This window comes from Fundulus heteroclitus, unplaced genomic scaffold (assembly GCF_011125445.2).
Source record: "Fundulus heteroclitus isolate FHET01 unplaced genomic scaffold, MU-UCD_Fhet_4.1 scaffold_58, whole genome shotgun sequence".
NCBI classification, from domain to species: domain Eukaryota; kingdom Metazoa; phylum Chordata; class Actinopteri; order Cyprinodontiformes; family Fundulidae; genus Fundulus; species Fundulus heteroclitus.
Genome location: NW_023397011.1, coordinates 1,993,108 through 2,014,184, shown reverse-complemented (window position 1 = coordinate 2,014,184; position 21,077 = coordinate 1,993,108). Strand labels below are relative to the sequence as shown.

At 41.7% G+C, this 21,077-nt stretch overlaps 1 protein-coding gene across 8 annotated transcripts in view; it reads right to left on the bottom strand.

The window, feature by feature from the left end:
• Nucleotides 1-2,059: 2,059 nt before the first annotated feature.
• The window catches only part of LOC105920893 (atrial natriuretic peptide receptor 1), a 32,086-nt gene continuing 13,068 nt past the window's right edge, over nucleotides 2,060-21,077 (bottom strand). For 3 of the 8 annotated variants that reach the window (XM_036133115.1, XM_021312914.2, XM_021312915.2), the window contains exons 3-8: nucleotides 15,921-16,055; nucleotides 14,290-14,464; nucleotides 12,845-12,943; nucleotides 6,505-6,596; nucleotides 3,546-3,686; nucleotides 2,060-3,050 (exon numbers count right to left, since the gene is read on the bottom strand). In XM_036133115.1, the coding sequence (XP_035989008.1) occupies nucleotides 2,787-3,050; nucleotides 3,546-3,686; nucleotides 6,505-6,596; nucleotides 12,845-12,943; nucleotides 14,290-14,464; nucleotides 15,921-16,055 (906 nt within the window). In that variant the 3' untranslated portion in view covers nucleotides 2,060-2,786. Of the gene's footprint in view, nucleotides 3,051-3,545; nucleotides 3,687-6,504; nucleotides 6,597-12,844; nucleotides 12,944-14,260; nucleotides 14,465-15,920; nucleotides 16,056-21,077 lie in introns of those variants that run through there. The other 5 variants (XM_036133116.1, XR_004929846.1, XM_036133117.1 and 2 more) reach the window with 5 other exon arrangements.

Sequence of the window (21,077 nt, the reverse complement as noted above, 5' to 3'; positions counted from 1 at the left end):
TTAACCAAGACATGTCATTTAAATCCCATATTAAACAGGTTTCCAGGTTTCCTTTTTTCACCTGTGGAATATTGCCAAAATTAGAAACATTCTGTCCAGGGGTGATGCTGAAAAACTAGTCCATACATTTGTTACTTCAAGGCTGGACTGTTGTAATTCTTTACTATCAGGAAGTCCACAAAATGCAGTTCAAAGTCTTCAGCTGATCGAAAATGTTGCAGCAAGAGTTCTGATGAAAACCAACAAGAGGGATCATATTTCTCCAATTTTAGCTTCCCTTCATTGGCTTCCTGTTAAATCAAGAATAGAATTTAAAATTCTTCTTCTCACATATAAAGCCCATAATAATCAAGCTTCATCATATATCAGAGATCTGATTACCCCATATGTTCCTAACAGAGCACTTCGCTCTCAGACTGCAGGTCTGCTGGTGGTTCCTAGAGTCTCTAAAAGTAAAATGGGAGGCAGATCCTTTAGCTATCAGGCTCCTCTCCTGTGGAACCAACTCGCAGTTTTGGTCTGTGAGGCAGACACCCCATCTACTTTTAAGACTAATCTTAAAACTTTCCTTTTTGACAAAGCTTCTAGTCAGAGTAGCTCATGTTACCCTGAGCTATCTCTATAGTTATGCTGCTATAGGCTTAGGCTACTGGAGGACATCAGGGCCTATATTTCTCGCTCTGCTGAAATCTCCTACTGTTCTCCAATTTGCATTGCTTGATTGTTATTTCATCTTTTACCTTTTGGTTCTCTGTCATTTTTTTCTTCATAGTAGGTACACCTGGTCTGGCGTTTTGTTAGTTGTGACATCATCCAGGGGAGACAGATCACCTGCTATTACCATCTAATGTAGAACAGATTGTAAATGTGTGCTTCTGTGCTTGTTTGTCTCTCTTATTGTGTCTCTGCTCTGTCTTCTGTAACCTCCAGTCGGTCGAGGCAGATGATCGTTCACACTGAGCCTGGTTCTGCTGGAGGTTTTCCTTCCCGTTTAAAGGGGAGTTTTCCTGTCCACTGTCGCTTCATGCTTGCTCATTTATGAGGGATTGCTGCAAAGCCATGAACAATCTAGACAACTGTCCCTGTGCTGTACGCTCTTTCAGGAGGAGTGAATGCTGCTTGTCAAGACTTGATGCAATCTACTGGGTTTCCTTAGTTAGGAAACTTTTTGACCAATCTGTATAATCTGATTGAATTTGACATTGGAAAGTGCCTTAAGATGATATGTTTCATGAATTGGCACTATATGAATAAAATTGAATTGAATATTATATACATTTTATGCAAAAGTCTATTAAAGTACCTTAGCTAAATTAAGACCATACCAACTATAATAGTCTAACAATAACCTAACTATGCCTTTCCTCAGTTTTTCTGGCAGTTCTGGGAATTGGCCTCACTCTCCAGGAAGCTGGAATCACCTAATACATGTGGGTCCTGAAGAACAGGATTGAAAACCATTATTCTACCCATTCAAAAGGTTCCATCATAATCCCTACTCCAAATAACAAACAAACAAAAGTCTGCCTGTCCTCCCTATGCCTGCCTGCTCCAGCTCCGCCGCGTCCGCTAGCTCCAGCCATTATCATCCTTCTGCAGTCTGTACAATCCTCTCGTCTTACCCTCCATAACTCATCCAGCCTCAATAAACTGTTAAAAGACGAAACTCTGTGTGTGGCTGAATTCAGGTTCAAACCCTCAATACCTGACAGATTTCATACTTGTGGACTATGCTTAAAAGTGCTGGGAAATCACCATTTTAAATTAACTCTACCAATTCTCCCTTGACAAGTGGTCAAATCTTCAACACAGCTGTTGGTTGTGTGTGTCAAGAAATGCCTTGGTTTTGTCTTAGTTGCTTTTAAATCTCCATAATTGTCTTTGTTGCTTGCTACTATTGTCACAATTGAAACAAACATTTTAAACTTTTTTTTTTTAATGTTCCACATTGCAATTTTCACCACCATTTTAGACTTCATGCCACCACTTTATGGTTGGAAGTATCAAGTTAAATTTCCACAATTTCTAAAAGTACAACACACATTTAAAACAAAAGTACTCCATAACACACCATAACTTTATTATATCTAAACAGCATATTTATTTTACGAAAACAATCTCAGAGTGTCAAAGGCACCTTAACAAACCAGCTTCAGAGATACTAAATGAGCTAAAATATCTTAGCTACAGAATTTGTACCATAGTTGAGTTTTGGTTGAAGAACCCCCCCAGATTTATAAGATTTCGTGATTCAGGATTAAGTGGCCTAATAAGTTGAAAAGATCAGTACTGAACTCAAAATGAGTGAAACGCAACCAAAATCCAAAGAAAAAAAAAAACAGAAAGCCTGGAGAGCTGCCATTTCAACGGGGCTTAATGGAATGAAACGGTAAAGAATTTTGTATTGCATGTACTCTTGTGCACTATACTGTGTGCACATACAGTTTCATTCATTATTTCTGGCCAAACTATACCACTTGCAAGACTCAATGTAGACTATATGAAATACAGTCCTTCACAACCTCAATAAAACAACAAATTATATATATATATATATATATATATATATATATATATATATATATATATATATATATATATATATATATATATATATATGGGAATAAAATACTACAGCTATAAAGACCTGACAACATAAATAAGTGTCATGAAAAACAAACTACACATCACACAAGTCTGGAATGCATGATCCTAAGGTCTAAACATTAATTTACAAACTAATTTCCTGGAATTATATTTTATTGGACATGACAGTAATGAAATGGTCACATTTGCTGATTGGAACCAGGCAGTAGGTCAGGTTTGAGTCCACCACGCTGGCTGCTTACTGGGCTTTCGTCTCCACCTTGCAGCCCCCCAATCATGGAGCCCAGGGTCCCATAGCTTCCCCCGTATGGCTCCATCTGAGCAGCCACACTCAGGCTGAGCCTTTCTGTTCGAGGCATCTGTGGTGTTTGGTTCAGAGCTGAAGATGGAAGGGAAACCGATGTGGCTGCATTGTCGCTGAGGCTCTGCACTGTCACAGACGACTGCATAGATGTACATATAAGTTATTATGTAACTGATATAATTAAAATGACTTGATTATTCATGATCTAAAATGAATATTTAGGTTGTTATAGTGGTGGTGGATGTTAGAGCCACCCAAACACAGCTGTTTAGCCTGACAACAACAAACTAAAAACATACATTGCAATTAAAACTAAAATACATAGAATTTTAATGTGTTACATTTTTTTGTTTAGAGATTTCATCTATTATGTATTAGACAAACTTTAATAAGGTTCACTGTGAATGAAATGGTTGTTGGGAATTAAAACTACAAATTACAACCGACAGAACATGCCAACACCACCAAAGCCAAACTGGATTTTTCCATAGTTATTACTATATATAGCACAGTTATTGATTACACATAGCTCTTTCTAAAGAATAACATCAACAACATGTAAGTAAAACATGCACATATTGTCACACCTGCTTTAAAGCGCAAATTTGAAAAATGTGTAGACATTAGTACTCACGTTTCCTACAGAGGCCTGACTGCCTGCCACTGCCTTCTTCTTTCTGGCCATGTTGGGATTCCAGTTGCAAACCAGACTGTCATTCTGCACACTGTAGTTTTTATGGCCCACAAGCCAGTATGTATTCATTTTGCCTTTACCCTGTCAGGAGAATGATGGGGAGAAGTGATGAATAGTGACAAACAATCTGCTACAGATAGCAGTGAAATCAAGCATCCACATTAAAACCATCAAAATTATTGTAATTTTGAAGAAACCCATATCTGAGCACTATGTTAAGATGTCGCAAAACCATAAAAAAACAATACATTTAATTATTTGATTTTATATATCACAAAGTGATAGTATTGAATCAACTATCACATTGTTTTAGAATGAAATCAAAGTACAGTTGATCAACCTACCAATATTACTACAAATATAGCGGTGTGTGTTGACAGATTGCAAAGGTAGAAAGGTAGAAAGGCATCAGCATTGTTGCTGCCTATGAAACATTCTACAGGCAGAGTATTCACAATAGCTGTGAGTCTTCATATGAGTGGGTGTCCTAAATTCATCTCACCATACTGTGCCCAAAAATCCTTATAAGCCGAAGAGCTCCATGGCAAATGCCACAGGCCTCAGGAAACCTGTACATTTCTAAAGGTTTATGAAAGGAAAATCAGGAAAAAGGTCTGAATTTAAAGGGTTACTCTTACCACTGCTCTCATAAGGGGAGGGTTACCTCTTCCTTCAGAAAATAATGTAGCAGGGTTACTTGGGTTTGCAAAATTGCATTAAAAAACATAAAACTTCAGTAACCGTGTCCTTTGAACAGATGAATACATACTGGCTTGTTAAAGCTGTTTGGCTTTAATGTTTAATGTTAATGTGTAAACACCTCATACTAACTGTCAAAAATGACGTTGGAGATTTGAAGATGCTGGACTGTTTTGTAGTTTCAGAACCTGGGCACTTTGCAGCCATTTAGTCCACCGTGAACTTATCTGTGTGGGCACTGTATTCCAGAGAGGGACAGATAATGGCGGCGGGAGGGGGTGTATGGGGGGGGTCACGGCTTTCATGGCTACTCTGTGTGCTCTTATGTCTGTCAAACTGGCCCGGGATTTGCGCTTTTGGTAGAAAAAAAGCATTCCCATGGACCTGTGGCTCCTTTCTCGTGCAATTTGAATAGTCGGATTACAAACTGTGTGTAACTTGGGTCGCTGTCCAGGCAGTAGTTACAAGCCGCTGTGAAGAATGAATAAAATGGAATGCTTTATTAAACTCTACTTGTTCCACCATAACCTGACAATGAGTCAAAAGAAAAAAAAAAGCCAGAAAAAAATGGTTATTTGTGCACTGCAGCTGCGCAATTACATGCAATCGCTCGCAAGCATAGATGGACTGCTGGTGGTCTCTGAAACAGGGGAGGCTCAGTGGTGTCAATTAAATCCAAACGTAATGTGTTGCACAAGTGTTGAAACACATAAAACACATTACTTCTAAACAAAATCAGCCCTTTTCTCATTTTTCAGGAAATGGTCTATGACCCTTTCATGACTGTCTTTTCCATTGATTTGACCAGTTTCCTCTCAATGGCCAGTAGAACAAGTTTGTTTAAATGCTCTTGGCCCATTGTGTTGCATGTGTATTTTAATTTATATAAAAATTATTTATATTATACTATATATACTATATTTTCAGGACACTTTGGAATGTCTGCTCTGGAAAACCGTGTAAAATTTCATCATACTGCCCTGGATTGACCAATTCCAGGAACTGCAGACTTTCTAAGTTTGAAAAAAGCCTTGAAATCTGTACTGCCAGATTGTCAGAGATAGCCATGGACAGCTTTCTGTAGTGATCCTGAGGGTCATGCATCTGTAACTGGCGGCACATTCTCCTGGGCTTGTCTCAAGGGTATGATGTGAGATTTGCTGCTTTTGAATAAACAACTTGAAAAGCCTTTTCTCCTTGACAAAGGCCTGGAGAGATTCAATTTTAGTTTTGCAAAACCCCACATCCATAGCTCTCTGCTATACAATGTCAAAAACAACATCAGTTTCACTGAAGATTTGGTTGAAGTGTACAAAAGGAAAACAAACTGAAGGTCCTCAATCTTCATTACGTACCCTTTGGCACAATCTATTGTCTCATCAGTGATGAGACCTACTACAAAATAAAACACAGATACCATCTACCATACAGTAATAGTAACTGTAACTGTGTTGAACATGAAAAGCCCCCCCCCCCCTTCACACACACACACACACACACACACACACACACACACACACACACACACACACACACACACACACACACACACACACACACACACACACACACACACACACACACACACTCTCTTAATTCTATGATGCCACCACCATTTCATCGTGATTGAAAACCTTCAGAGGGCAATAAACTGCAGAAGAGTTGGTCCAAATTCCTGCACAACAATGGAAGGTACTGCTGAATACCCACTGAGAGTTATGGCTGGTAAAGATGGCTTTTTCAAGGTATTGAATCATGATTGGATGCTTGAAATGTTTATTTGTTTCAGTTGAATTTTGTTAAATCAACGTTAGCCTACTTTTAACAGTCATTGAGGACCAGAAGATTTTTTATCATGTTCTGATGCATAAACTATGTTAGCGACAGGGCTAGTTTTCTTTGTATTATCATAGTATCATATATCTAAGTCAATATATTGATACGTAGAATAAATTCTTGCTATGTAGGGTTTCTTCACAGAGACAGATAGACAGAATGAGAAGGATTATTTATGCAGATTTCAATTAAAGGACCCCACTTATTTCCCCATATGCACAGTCCATTGTTTGCAAAATCAAAAGTATATTAATTTATGAAGGCCTGTTGGTTTTTGTGTTTTCACTCCAGATTCTTTTCCAAACAGACTGAAGAACTTATCACAGACAATCAAATGCCTGATGGCTTGATTTGTGTCTGTCACCTTAACCTCGATCTCTCCACGTAGCTGCAGCTCATAGGCATTGTCCTTCATCAAAGCCAGATAAGTTTCTGAACTGGTGTGGATTTTCTGAGCTGGAACAGGAAAACACATTACATACATTTAGTGCAACAATTGCTGTTAGACAAATTATTTAGCACCAAAAAAAATTCCCAGGTCTGGCATTCTTTGCAAAGATTTTTCTTTGTCTATTTCTTCTTCTTCCTGTCTTTTCTCTTTCAGAGAACACCACAATAATTCATACGTCTCTATCTAAACCTATTTTCTGCATCTTTTGTCACATCAACTATCTTAATGTTCTATTTTACTCTATTTATAAATCTCCTCTTTGGTCTTCTTCTAGGCCTCCTGCCTGGCAGTTACAGCTTCTGTCATGTTCTGCAGTTGACTGGAATATCTTCTCACTCTCCTCCTGCACCTTGCAGTCAGGATTATATGCTGCACTTGTGATCCTTCTCCCACAAAAGCGCTATAAGCGAAATCCGATTCACATGTTCTCATGCTTTTATATATTCCTGTTCTTCAGTCGGGTCAGATATTTGCAAGTCTTACAAGCTTTCCTTGTATGCCTTGCCTGTTTTTGACCAAGTTCTTGTTTCCCTGGATTTTCCTGTCTCGCCTTGCCCCTGTCGGACATCTTGTTGGCTTTTTGATTTTTGGACACAATCTGGACTGATATCATGACCATGATCATGGCCAAGCCCATCTGATCTTTCTGCCTGTCAGTCTGTGTATAACCCTTGCCTGCCTCACTGACCTGATTCTTGCCTTGGCCCATCAGTCGCCTCAGTTTTCCAGTTTCCTACATCCTCTGGCTGAGGTTTTGCCTGCCTGCATCAAGGCTTTATTGTTAAACCTTTTTAACACAACACTATGTCAGGTTTGAATATTGGGTTCTCTGTCAGTCTAGGCATTGCAGCCTTAGCATCCTTCTACTGATGTACTCACAACAGATGAACTCACAACTGGGTGTTAGGTCTGATGCTAAAATCATGTGCTGACCAACTTGCAGAGGTTTTTACTGCATATCTTTAACCTTTCCCTGCAGCTCTCCGTGCTCCCTGCCTGCTTGAAGTCCTCAGCCCTGCTCACCCTCTTTACACTCGACTGCTCTGCTATCCAACCCACAAACGTGGTTGTGAAGTTTGCAGATGACACCTCTGTGGTCTATCTCATATCCAGCAGTATATGAAACCTACAACAAAGTGGAGGTCCACAATCTGACACAGTAGTGCTCCAGGAAAAACCTCATCATGAACACTAGCAAGACCAAGGAGGTCATAGTGAACTAAAGGAGGTCCAGGAAAACAATTGAAGTCATCCTGTGTCTTAGAGTGACAGCGTGGTATGGGAACTGCACAGCACAGGAGAGGAAAGATTTAACACGAGTGGTGAGGACAACACCGGGGCTTGGAGGATGTTGTCCACAACAAGATTTAGACACGGTTTATATGGCAAGAGTCCAGAAAAGGGATAGACGCATTATCACAGATTCCACCCACACTGTTTGTCCCACTTCCATCAGGAAAACGTTTTAGGTACAATTAAAAAACATAGACTTAAGACAGCTTCTTTCCCAAATCTGTGAATGCAATCATCCCCTGCTGAGAATCAAATAAACCAACAACATAGTTCATAGTCTGTTTACATTGTTACAGACATGCTGCTGGTTCCACTGTGGAGGACCAACTCTGACATAATCAAAAATAAATATAGAAATAAATACATGCTCAATCAATAAATAAGCATAAAATAAATGCACAAATATACAGCAAATAAATCAATGTAAGTAGTAATTAAATTACACCATGAGACATAAATGTAAATACCTGTTTAATTAGCTTATTTATTTATTCCTCTTTTTAATAATCGCCTAATTTATTTATATTTCATTATAATTGTCAACTTTATTGAGTAATTACATAGTTTTTAAATGTATTTATTTCTGTGTATGTTTTTATATTTTTATCTGTTTTATTCTTCCTTTCTATATTTTTATCCAATTTATTTGGAGCGAGCATAACAGGTTATTAAAAACGATTTCAACCACAGTGAAATTATTTTTATTCCTTTAATTAGGCATGCAAGTCCTCGCTGCGACCAGCGGTGAGAGCATGAGGCGTTGACCGAGCTTGAGCTTCTGTAGAGCGGCCAGCGCACACGAACCAAACTGCTGCCACGCCTGGGGGTTTCAGACACATAATTCAAATTTAAAGATTTATATTAGATCTTTTGCCTCAGCCATGGTGGGAGCGAGGAGACCACTTTAATAGTTTAAAAGAATTTTAACCGCAGTGATATTATTTTTATCGTTTGATTGTCTGCTTACTACCAGGCTGTTGTTGTCAGCGGAGGGAGGGTGAAGCTTGATCGAGCTCCTTTCAGCGGTCACCTCTGCGAAAGCACCTCGCTGCTCACGCCAGGTGCTTTATACAGAAAGACGGGCCGGCAGCAGGGAAATGCAGACAGCTGCTGCCTTGTACTGTATGAGGTGGATGGATGGACACTTCAGAGACAAAACTTAACAGTGTGAAACTTTTAGTGTGAAATGAGAGAAAGCCTCGATAAATCCACGGATCTAATACAGCAGGTGTGTTTAACTCATTGCTACACTGGGCCACTTTGGCATCATGAAGTCATTATCTGGGCCAGTTTCACCTGTATAGATGACACTTTTGATTTTATAATCTCATTTCAGTTCACATAAAGATGTAAAAAACTGACAGTAACATAAAAGTAGAACCCTTTAAGCTTGGTTTATACAGTTTATCTGCAATGTCTCTTTTTGGACATGTGTTGAGGAACTGACATCTAGTGGCAGGCAACTGTTACTACACAGTTTTAAAACAAATCAATATTCACTACAAGACACACAGTTTTATGCACTTTAACAGGATATATGCCACTAATTTATGGCATGATATGCCTTTTGTGGCACTTGAGAGCCAGATAAATTGCCTTGACGGGCTGGATTCGGCCCGCGGGCCTTGAGTTTGACACGTGTGATACAGCGTCTGGGTATAGAAAACTGAAGTGACCATTTTCTTTTTTGACCCTTCAGGTGTGGTTCATAGTTTGAAAATAAAAAAATCATATCTTGGTTTGACCCACTCTGTTCATAGTGGTACTTAATATTAATGTCTCATACTATGACTTTAAAGATTTCTGTGCCAGTAGATCGCAGCGAGGACTTGCATGCCTAAGATTTTTCGTTTAAATTGTTTCTCCCTGTTGGCTAATTATATTTAATTTCTGTGTTTTACACTTTATTTTTGCTGTATTTTGTTGTAAACAAAGAACTTTTGTGTATATTTACTATAACAAGACCACAAGACAGGAAGTACACGTGGAATGAGTAAACAAGGAGAAGGAATGGAGCTGAGCAAGTCAGCAACACGCAGTGGAGGTGCGAAAAGAAAGAGTAGATATCCCTAATCCTGTAGACTGGGTTGGTGTTCAACTACACCGAGCTGTCACTTTACTGTGAGGCATTGCTCTTACAGATAGCCAGAGAGATGAGTCAGAAAGAGATTCCAATATTATTAATGGACGCCTCCCCCCTGATCTCAGTCCTTGTGACTGCCCATTTGGAGCAGCTCAGTGTATCAGCTTGGTTTCACCTATAAACAGTTCTATCTGAATACTTCAACAGACTGAGCAGTTTATAGTATGACACCATGCATATGGTTGTAAAAATTTAGTTTAATCTTAGAAGGTCAAAGACACAAAAGTGTGCCAGGGTTTCTACTTCCATGTGACAGCTTTATTTTCATCTTGTATCATGTGACACAAATCAGTTGTGTGATCAGGAGAGTGTTTTAATGTGTGCACGTGTGTGTTGAGTGGTGGTTTTGCCAGTTTTGCCTGATAGGCTCAACCAATTTCAAATGTGTTCCACAGTCCATGATCTGAACTCCACTCTACCAGGGCCTGCAACAAAAATAGCTAACCTCTTTACTAAAAAATTCAGAAAGATTAGAGGGGCAGTCTGTACGCCAATATTAAGTTCAGCACCAAAGTTGTCTCTAAATAGAATTGATTTTGATGAAATGTCCCAATTCTGCGAAATAAACTACAAAAGCTTACAAGACATTGTACATAAACTGAGTCCCTCCTGCTGCTATGTTGATGTTCTACCCACAGGTGTCATAACATCTGATTTGACTCAAATAATAACACATCCTTTCTGACAGGTGTATTTGTTTAAATCTTTATTTGTCATTGCAATTATACATTCCAATGAAGTTTGTCTTCTGCATTTAACCCATCCCTTAGGGAGCAGTGGGCAGCTATCACAACACCCCTGGGACTAAGGGTCTTTCTCGGGGACCCAGAGTGGCAGTTTGCGGGGATCGGACCAGGTATTTTTAAACTTCTCAGAGTTCAAGAGTGTTGCTCTAACCACTAGTCCACCACTCCCCCAGTCTCTAAAAACAGCAATTGTCTATCTGCTGTTGAAAAAGAACAAATTGGACAAACTTCAACTGCAGAACTAATGGTCCATTTCAAACCTCCCCTTTATCAGTAAGATTATTGAAAAAGTTGTGTTTCAACAATGAAACACCTTCTTAACAATGACCAGCCGCTTTGATGTTTTCCAGTCAGGTTTCCGTGCTCACCACAGTACAGAGACCACCCTTGTCAAGGTGTTCAATGACATCTGTGTAAATGCTGACTGTGGAAGAACCACAGTGCTGGTACTATTGGACCTCAGTGCAGCATTCAAAACAGTTGATCACTCCATTTTATTAGAACGCCTAGATAACTAGGTCGGCCTTTTTGGTACAGCACTCGACTGGTTTAAATCCTACGCAAAGGACAGGCATTTTTTTGTATCATTAGGTAACTTTACATCAGATACCAAAAAATCACATGCAGGGTTCCGCAAGGGTCCATCTTGGGTCCCTTATATCTACATGCTCCCGCTAGTTCAAATCATAAAAAGGACCAAAATAAGTTACCACAACTACACAGATGACACACAGCTCTACAACACCATGTTACCAAGTGACAATGAACCCGTTGGAGCACTGAGTAAATGCTTAGAATAAATTGATGCATGGATGTGTCAATATTTTCTTCAGTTGAATAAAAACAAAACTAAAGTAATAATTTTTGGACCAATGGAGGAGCAATCAGTAACCCCTGATCAGGCCCGAAATCTGTTTGTAGTGATGGACTCAGACCTGAACCTTCAAAGATATCTAAAGACAATTAGAAAGTCAGCCTTCTATCACCTGAAGAACAACTCCAGAATTAAAGGACTGATGTCTCATCAGGATCTAGAAAAACTAAGTGTTTATCTTTAGTAGAATTGAATGCTGCAATGGTGTTTTCACAGGTCTGCCTAAAAAGTGGATTAGACAGCTGCAGCTGATCCAGAACGCTGCTGCCCGCGTTTTCACTAAGACTAAGAAAGTAGAGCACATCACCCCAGTTCTAAAGTCCTTACACTGGCTCCCCGTGTCACAGAGAATATACTTTAAAATACTTGTGTTAGTCTATAAATCACTGAATGGCTTAACACAAAAATACATTGCAGACTTGCTGTGAATATATCAACCATCCAGACCACTCAAGTCTTCTGGCTGAAGTCTACTCTAAATACGTAGAAACTGAGCCATGCATGGAGAAGCAGCATTTAGTTATTTCTGCTCCACTTATCTGGAACAAACTCCCAGAAGACTGTAAAAGTGCAATACCAGTAGCCCAATTTATCTTGACCTGCTGATACTATTCCACTACTATCTACACTCCTCTGTTTTTTATCTTATATTCTGTTCATGTACAGCACTTTGAATGTGTTCCTGAGATTGTGTTATATAAATGAACTTGCCTTGCTTTGCCTACAGTAGCTGAGTCAATTGTCACCATCTTGCTTTCTGATCCATCTGACAGCAGTTCTGCGGTACTGCTGCCAGATGCCACAGCAATGTTTATATCTGCTGATCACACAGTGTAAAATTATTTTCAGGCTCTAAAAAGGCTAATATGAATATATGTTTTTTGTGTGTTTCATTTTTATGGTCAAAATATGTGACTAAGCCCCTTTAAGTTAAATATGTTAAGCCCAAATATTTCAGATATTGTATACTGTGATACAATTCCTCTCTTTATGTATACTTTTTGTTGAATGTTCTTTAAGTTTTTCACACAGGAAATCTCACATGTCACAAGTACATTTTTTCGATTGCTGCAGCATAGAAGTGCTCAGGGATGGCTTTAATCTCATCAAGTACGCACAAAAAAGAAGTCATGGATATTTTTAAAAAATCTGATTTTCTTAAAGGGTATTTGAGTTTTTTTATTAGTGAATACTTACGCAAGCTGGTGGACTCCATCCTCGAGGCAGTGTTCACTGTATCTCCAAACAGACAGTATCTTGGCATTTTGTAGCCCACTATTCCTGCCACACATGGACCTGTAGAGCCGGAAAATGATAACCACTCTCTTCATTTTATTTTAAGGCTGAAATTGCAAGGTCAACATTGAGGTAACAATGCAACTAGAAACACGCAAACATGAAGGGCATCCCAAAATAGCAATAGTAATAGTATTGATAATAATGTTGTGATGTTACTTCATCTCCCTGGCCCTTTCCAGATTTTAAGATTCACATTCAATTCAATGCTAAAAATGAAACCCAAATATATTACTTGTTCCTCTGATTTTATGATGATTTAAAAAAATAGACCCTGTAAATGTTTTTTAAATAGTTAGAGGCATGTCACCTCTCCAAAATACCCACTACCTGTGGGTGGTGCTGTGGCTTCAGCTGAATATTGGTTTCTCTGTTTGTTGATAATGGGTTCAGTTTGTTTAGATGGCAACAAATTGCGAAAAAAATTATAAAAACAAATTGTAATAATAGCATTTGGTTTCTAAGTTTGTTTGAGTTTACTCCTCACTTGCTCGTTTTGGAAGATCAAGATTACACTATAAAGAATTATTAAAAAGAAAAAAACTTTGCCCATTATATATATATATTTATATCATTTACAAATAATTTTCCTTGGTATTGTGAAAACACAGAGCAAACAGCAAAAATGTACAGTACATGTATCAGTTAAATAACGTTTATAAATGTTACAAAATATACCCCAATACATCTAAAAACAACTGACACATAATATATTTCCTTAGATAAAAAATGATTTGATCAATCTGTTTGTATGATTTGATTGAATTTGACTTTGTTGTAATTTGGGTTTTAAAGAAATTGAACATAAACAACATTTTCATACTTTGATTTTACATATATGAAAGCAGATTAAATTTTGCCTTAGCATTTCAAAATAGGAAACATTATAAGACAGGCATGTATAAAAATATGTGATAATGTAAATAACCTGCATTTATGTAGTACTTAAGAGAATTTCTTTAATTAAAGAAAATAGAATGGCAGATTGCTAGGAATTATCCAATTCCTAGCAAGGTCTTTTTTTGTATTGTTGCTGTACTGTGAAATAATCTAGTTAAGCTATCTTTATTGCAAACACATCTATATATGTTAAAGGATGAATCGCAGAAAGACAGACCATCGGATCTCAGTATGCAGCATATTACAGCCCTTCACTGTGCGAAAAGGAGATCAGTGTTCCACAGTTGTCAAGGGATTGGGAATAATTGAAATACGTATAGTTTATAAAAAATATGAAAAAGAGTTTCAGTAAAGCAAACTGGGATAGGTTTGATCCAAAGACTTAATAAGATAAACACCCAGTGTGGTGTACTGCACCTCTGAGTCCTGTGTGGAGGTCCTCTAACCTGTGTGAATGCCGGCTCGGAGCTGCAGCCTCTCGTTGGGCATGTGAGGGATGGATACCTGCCTGACCGCCGCCAATAGGTCCAGTGCCATCTTGGCTATCTCATCTGCGTGTCTGTCACCGTTTCTCTCAGGTAGACCACTCACCACCATGTAGGCATCTCCAATTGTTTCCACCTTATTAAAGTGTTTGAGGAAAATAATTGAAATGAAGCTGGATTTTTTTTTTTTAACCAATGAATAAATCTTTAACAAACTTTTAAAAACCCACATTTTTGTAGTCTCTAGTTGGATCTCATATCAATTTTGCAAACAATCTGCTTATCAGTTACTGATAGTTCATTATGTCTTCATAGAACTCAGAAGTTCCAGGCATGCCTCCACCAAGGACAACTTGGCAGCTCATTCTAAGTGATCCCAAGGTGTCCCTGGTCAAGTTCAAGAGGAGTTATAGCAAATTCTTGGTGTGCTTTGGGGTGGCCTCTTGGTGGGACAAACTCAGTTATTTTCTTTTCATGTACAAGGGAAGAAGTCGTACTTTAGGCTCCCCCAAGGCTGACTAAATGCCTCACCATACCAGGGTTGAGCCAAGCCACTCCATATACAACACCCATTTTATCTGCTTTTATCCAGAATCTCAGTCTTTCTATCATTATCCTCATCTTTTGAATAATGGTGATGGTTGGAACAAACCCAGCACCTTATGGGACAGGCACTGTCCCCTATTTCTGAAGCCCGAGGATTCCTGTTTCAGCCCGAACCGGCTGGCCCTCGGAGTGTTTTTTTTTTGCCTTTGCGTGGATAGTGAAGTATGCAAGATTTAGTCCCTGTTTTGTCCACATGCAAGCTTTATAAATAGAACCACAGATCTTTATCCTTTTGAGATGCTGCTGTAATGACCTCAAATTAGCCGTGCATCCAAGAAACCCCTCCAACATCTTACAACTGAAAGCGTGGAGTGGGCAAAGCTTTCCTCTGACCAGTGTTGTACACCAGTAGATGGCTGTAAGAACCATGTCCCTGTTATTTAAACCAAAGTGGATAACAGTAGTTGTTAGGGCGTATTGTGTCCCAATATTGACCTTTGTTATAATATACTTTTAAAAAAATATTTGTTTAATGAGTAGCATGGCCTCAGGCTTATTGGAGCTGGCTCTCGTGTTAGTTGATTCACATTCAGTGATGATCCACTCCACTGCATGACAAAGGTCATGGCCCAAAGATGCCAACAAAACCATATCACCTTTCAAAGAGGATATGGTTTCGTCGAGACCCTGGGGTTCCCCAACCAGACATCCTCTTCCCCATGACCAAACCTTGAGATCCTGTCTATGATCATCAAAAAAACAGAATCTTGGACAAATAAACTAATTTTAACTAAGTCTTCATATCCTTGCCACCTGCAGGCATCATAGGGAACATTTTATTTTCTCTGCTAAAATAAAAAAATAACACAACTAAACAGACAGGGATTCACCCCAAACAACGTTGCCAAACACCTTCAAACAGCCTGAGGAGCTATTGACCGAGAGCCCCTTTAAAAATGACAAGCTAGTCTGGTTGATCTGAAGGAGAATTTAAAGAGAAAGTTGCACATTTCCAGTAATGTCTTCTGTTCGTGTGGACATATTACCTTATAGACATCATAGGAGTCAATGCGAGTGTCAAAGCACATGTACAGATTGTTGAGCATCTCAACCACTTGCAGAGGAGTGCAGGATGCAGATATAGCAGTGAAGCCCACAATATCTGAGAAAAAAATGGTCACCTGGTAAAATGATAAAGAGAACAAGTTTGCTCAATCATTGGATCCTACAGAGTATTTTAATACAATATATCAGCTTTTCTATCTAAGTTCCAGTGAAATATATTTTGTGCTTGTAAATCAGAACGTGTAGTTGTGAATAGGTTTTCTCGCCTTATAAACCAAAATGTCTGAGGATTTCATCTTTGTGCATCCATGGATGAGAATGTATGCATGTATACAAAATGTGTATTTGTAAAAAATAATTACACAAGTTCGATTTTTTCCCCAAGTTCCATGTTTTTTTAAAGTCTGTTTACAGATACAAAGCAAAAATACGTGTGTGAAATGCTGCGCTCAAGGTCTTTAACTTGCATGTGAGGTTCATCTTGCAAGTCTATATGCCTGTGCAAATTATCAGTTATCTAAGTCATTACATAAGGAAACTGTAATATTCTGAGTTCTGTTATGGTTTGTTAGTGTTAGTTTTCCTTCTCTTTCCTGTCTTTTGTTATCTGGCTGTTTTGAGTTCTGTCTAGTCTGGTTTCTTGTTTAGATTAGTGTTTACTGTGTTTTATTTAGTGTTTTATTTGTTCTTGTTTTGAGCCTCGGCACTGATGTCTGGTCTAATTACTTACTCTGCACACCTGCCTAACTCCACCCCTGCTGCAATCACCTCTCACCGGTTTCACCTGATTCCACCTCCATATAAACTGCTGAGACCAGACATCAGTGCCAGGTTGTCTTGTTGAGTTATGGGTGAGTCTCCTTCTGCAAGATTCTGTTTTTAAATTGCTTTTGGATTTTTGACCCCCTTTGTCTCCAGTTACCTGAGCCATCCTGTTCTGTCTGTTCCTGCCCTGCCCTGCCTGCACAACTGGACTGTTTGTTTTTCTGCCATTTTTGTTATTAAAATCCTTCGTTTTAAAGAAACCTCTGCTGGCCTGGCTGAATTCTGGGTCCCCTGCCTCTGATCATTACAGTACAACCTGGCCAGTTTAGGATCCATCGCCAGACCAGCACGTTTCTTTTTTTTAACTTTTTCCCTGCTTTAATTATTATTTTTTTTTCAAGATGAGCCGGCTGCAATCCCGTAGCTCTGTTCCCTGCAGAGTTCAAATCCAGGGGGCATCTTTTGAGGGCTCCAGGTTAGTGCTCTGCCCCCCCGGGTACGGTCCAGGACGCCACCTCCAAGGGCGGAGCGCATTGCCGCAGCCGTCCCGCCGCCGCAGACGTCGTCGAGCGGTTGAAGCCTCTGCTTCTGTCCCTGAGGGTCCGCCGCCAGCAAGCGATGTGGAGACCCAGGAGGTTTTACCGCCAGCGGGTGACGTGGAGGTCCAGGAGGGTCCGCCGTCAGCGGGTGACCAGGGGGAGTATGTGGCCCTGGAGAATAAAATAAGAACTTTTGCCCCCATAATTAAGCATCTCAGGGAGGCCCTGTTCGCCCAATATTCGGAGGATCTGGAGCAGAAATTAAAGGAGGTGGAGGGGCACCACAGGTCAGCCCTCCAAGCATTCTACAGCCGACCGAAATCTGCTCCTGAGGGTCCGGCCGACACCTCGGCCCCCGAATCTGTCCCCGAGGGTCCGGTCGACGCCTCGGCCCCCGAATCTGTCCCCGAGGGTCCGGTCGACGCCTCGGCCCCCGAATCTGTCCCCGAGGGTCCGGTCGACGCCTCGGCCCCCGAATCTGTCCCCGAGGGTCCGGTCGACGCCTCGGCCCCCGAATCTGTCCCCGAGGGTCTGGTCGACGCCTCGGCCCCTGTCAAGCCCGACGAGGGGGTCCAGGAGGACCTGCCTCTGCTCAAGCCCCGAGGGGGGGCCCAGAAGGAAACGTCTCCGTCCGAGCCCCAAGAAGGGGTCCTGGAGACTTGCGACGCGGAGACCCAGGAGGGTCCGTCGCCGTCCCGCGATGCTGGAACCCAGGTGGATCCGTCGCCGTCCCGCGATGCTGGAACCCAGGTGGATCCGTCGCCGTTCTGCGACGTTGGAACCCAGGTGGGTCCGTCGCCGTTCTGCGACGTTGGAACCCAGGTGGGTCCGTCGCCGTTCTGCGACGTTGGAACCCAGGTGGGTCCGTCGCCGTTCTGCGACGTTGGAACCCAAGTGGGTCCGTCGCCGTTCTGCGACGTTGGAACCCAAGTGGGTCCGTCGCCGTCCTGCGACGTGGGAACCCAGGGGGGGTTACCACTGGTCCAGGAGGTGGAAACCCAGGTGGACGCTTCATCCTTCGGGTACCCCGGGCCTCGGGAGAGGGCCCAACACCCGGGCCCCCCTAGAGATTTTGATCCTCTCAACGCCTTTCTGAAGCCTCAGTCCCTGGTTGCTCTGGTTGACAGCCAGCTCTGCGAGAGGCGTTACTGGCTGTCACTCCCGGACCCTCTCCAAAGACTAATCACAAGACTCTTTTTGTTCAAGGGACTGACAGCAGCCTGCAGCCAGGCCTCATCAGCAGCCTGCAGCCAGGCCTCATCAGCAGCCTGCAGCCAGGCCTCATCAGCAGCCTGCAGCCAGGCCTCATCAGCAGCCTGCAGCCAGGCCTCATCAGCAGCCTGCAGCCAGGCTCCCACCATAGCAGCCTGCAGCCAGGCTCCCACCATAGCAGCCTGTAGCCAGGCTCCCACCATAGCAGCCTGTAGCCAGGCTCCCACCATAGCAGCCTGTAGCCAGGCTCCCACCATAGCAGCCTGTAGCCAGGCTCCCACCATAGCAGCCTGTAGCCAGGCTCCCACCATAGCAGCCTGTAGCCAGGCTCCCACCATAGCAGCCTGTAGCCAGGCTCCCACCATAGCAGCCTGTAGCCAGGCTCCCACCATAGCAGCCTGTAGCCAGGCTCCCACCATAGCAGCCTGTAGCCAGGCTGTTGCTGTAGTCGCCTGTAGCCAGGCTGTTGCTGTAGTCGCCTGTAACCAGGCACCGCCGTCCTTAGTCTGTAGCCCGGCGCCTTCCTTAGTCTGTAGCCCGGTGCCTCCCTTAGCCTGTAGTCCAGCGTCTCTCTTAGCCTGTAGTTTGGCGCCGGGTTCTGTTTTCTCCCTCTGCAGGAGTTGGGGTCCGAGGTTCCTGCTCCGCCGACGGCCTCCTGTCACCCTGCTCCGCCGACGGCCACCTGAAATCCTGTCTCGCCTGGGCCGTCCACCGGGACAACCGCCGGAGGTCCTGGCTCGCCTGGGCCGTCCGCCGGGACGACCGCCGGAGGTCCTGACTCGCCGGGGCCGCCCGCCGGAGAACCTGTCACGCCGGGGCCGCCCGCCGGAGAACCTGTCACGCCGGGGCCGCCCGCCGGAGAACCTGATTCGCCTGGAACGTCCTCCGGGAGGACCGCCGGACGTCCTGATTCGCTGGGGTAGTCCGCCGGGACGCCCACCAGACTCTCTGTTCAGGATCCTGTTTTTGAAATTTTGTAGTTAGTCTGGATTCGCCCTATGTGGGTTGTTTTTTGTTTGGACTTTTTTGGACTTTATTAACCGTTTTTTGTTTCAGACCCTGACCCTCCGTCCTGGAACCCCCTCCTCCCGCCCGGGCTTATTTATTTTTGTTCTGTTTTGGACTTCCATACACGTGGAGGGCGTCTGGAATCCGCCCTTGAGGGGGGGGCTCTGTAATATTCTGAGTTCTGTTATGGTTTGTTAGTGTTAGTTTTCCTTCTCTTTCCTGTCTTTTGTTATCTGGCTGTTTTGAGTTCTGTCTAGTCTGGTTTCTTGTTTAGATTAGTGTTTACTGTGTTTTATTTAGTGTTTTATTTGTTCTTGTTTTGAGCCTCGGCACTGATGTCTGGTCTAATTACTTACTCTGCACACCTGCCTAACTCCACCCCTGCTGCAATCACCTCTCACCGGTTTCACCTGATTCCACCTCCATATAAACTGCTGAGACCAGACATCAGTGCCAGGTTGTCTTGTTGAGTTATGGGTGAGTCTCCTTCTGCAAGATTCTGTTTTTGAGTTGCTTTTGGATTTTTGACCCCCTTTGTCTCCAGTTACCTGAGCCATCCTGTTCTGTCTGTTCCTGCCCTGCCCTGCCTGCACAACTGGACTGTTTGTTTTTCTGCCATTTTTGTTATTAAAATCCTTCGTTTTAAAGAAACCTCTGCTGGCCTGGCTGAATTCTGGGTCCCCTGCCTCTGATCATTACAGAAACAGGCTTCAATCAGAGGCAACCGGACTTTCGTTCAGCTCTACGTTTCAACGCCTATCCAGGAGTCTTTCTCAGTTCTGGTGGCTCACACTTGAGCAACCTGCAGTTGGTGTACTGCTGTTTTTAAGGACATGGAGGTCCATCCTCCTAAGCGCATTTTAGGTTGGATGCAAATCAGTGACCCATCTGCCACTGTCCTGGGTCGTTCAAGACTATTTCTTGGTGTGAGTGGAATACTTGGTCAGCTGAATCATGATGAGACTGATGATGTAATATTTTTGGAATGTGTTGGAGGACCGAGCTGTAAACACTGGGCACAGACAACACAGACAACCAAACTTTGTTTAGGAAAATTACAATCCTTAAGATTTTATACTATGAAATTAAAGCCAAAATTTAACATACTTGTGTTGGTAATAAAATTCCCTAAACTTATATTTTAAGACTTTAGTTAATAGTTATTCATTTATATCATTCTGAAAACTGGCTCCAACTTGCATTATAAAAACATGTTTCAGACTTACTAACATGTATTAATCTTACAAGAATACAAAGCATAGAAAGACTTAAGTGCAGTAACAATTTGTAGTAAGTATCTTACTGTGAATAGAATAAAATGACAGGAAAATCACATATAGGCCTTTAAACCCACCTGTTTGCCCTGGCTCGGTTAAGAGGAAAAAGCTATGAGGAACAATAAAAACTATGAGGAATAATAAAAACACACCACACACACACACACACACACACATATGAGTTTATATATATATATATATATATATATATATATATATATATATTTTGTATGTTTTATCCTTTTATTTCTGAAAGTGTAATAGCCTGTTTGGGCATTTTAATATGCAATTTTGCAATAAATTACACTAATAAAATACATGCTTGTACAAAAAATAT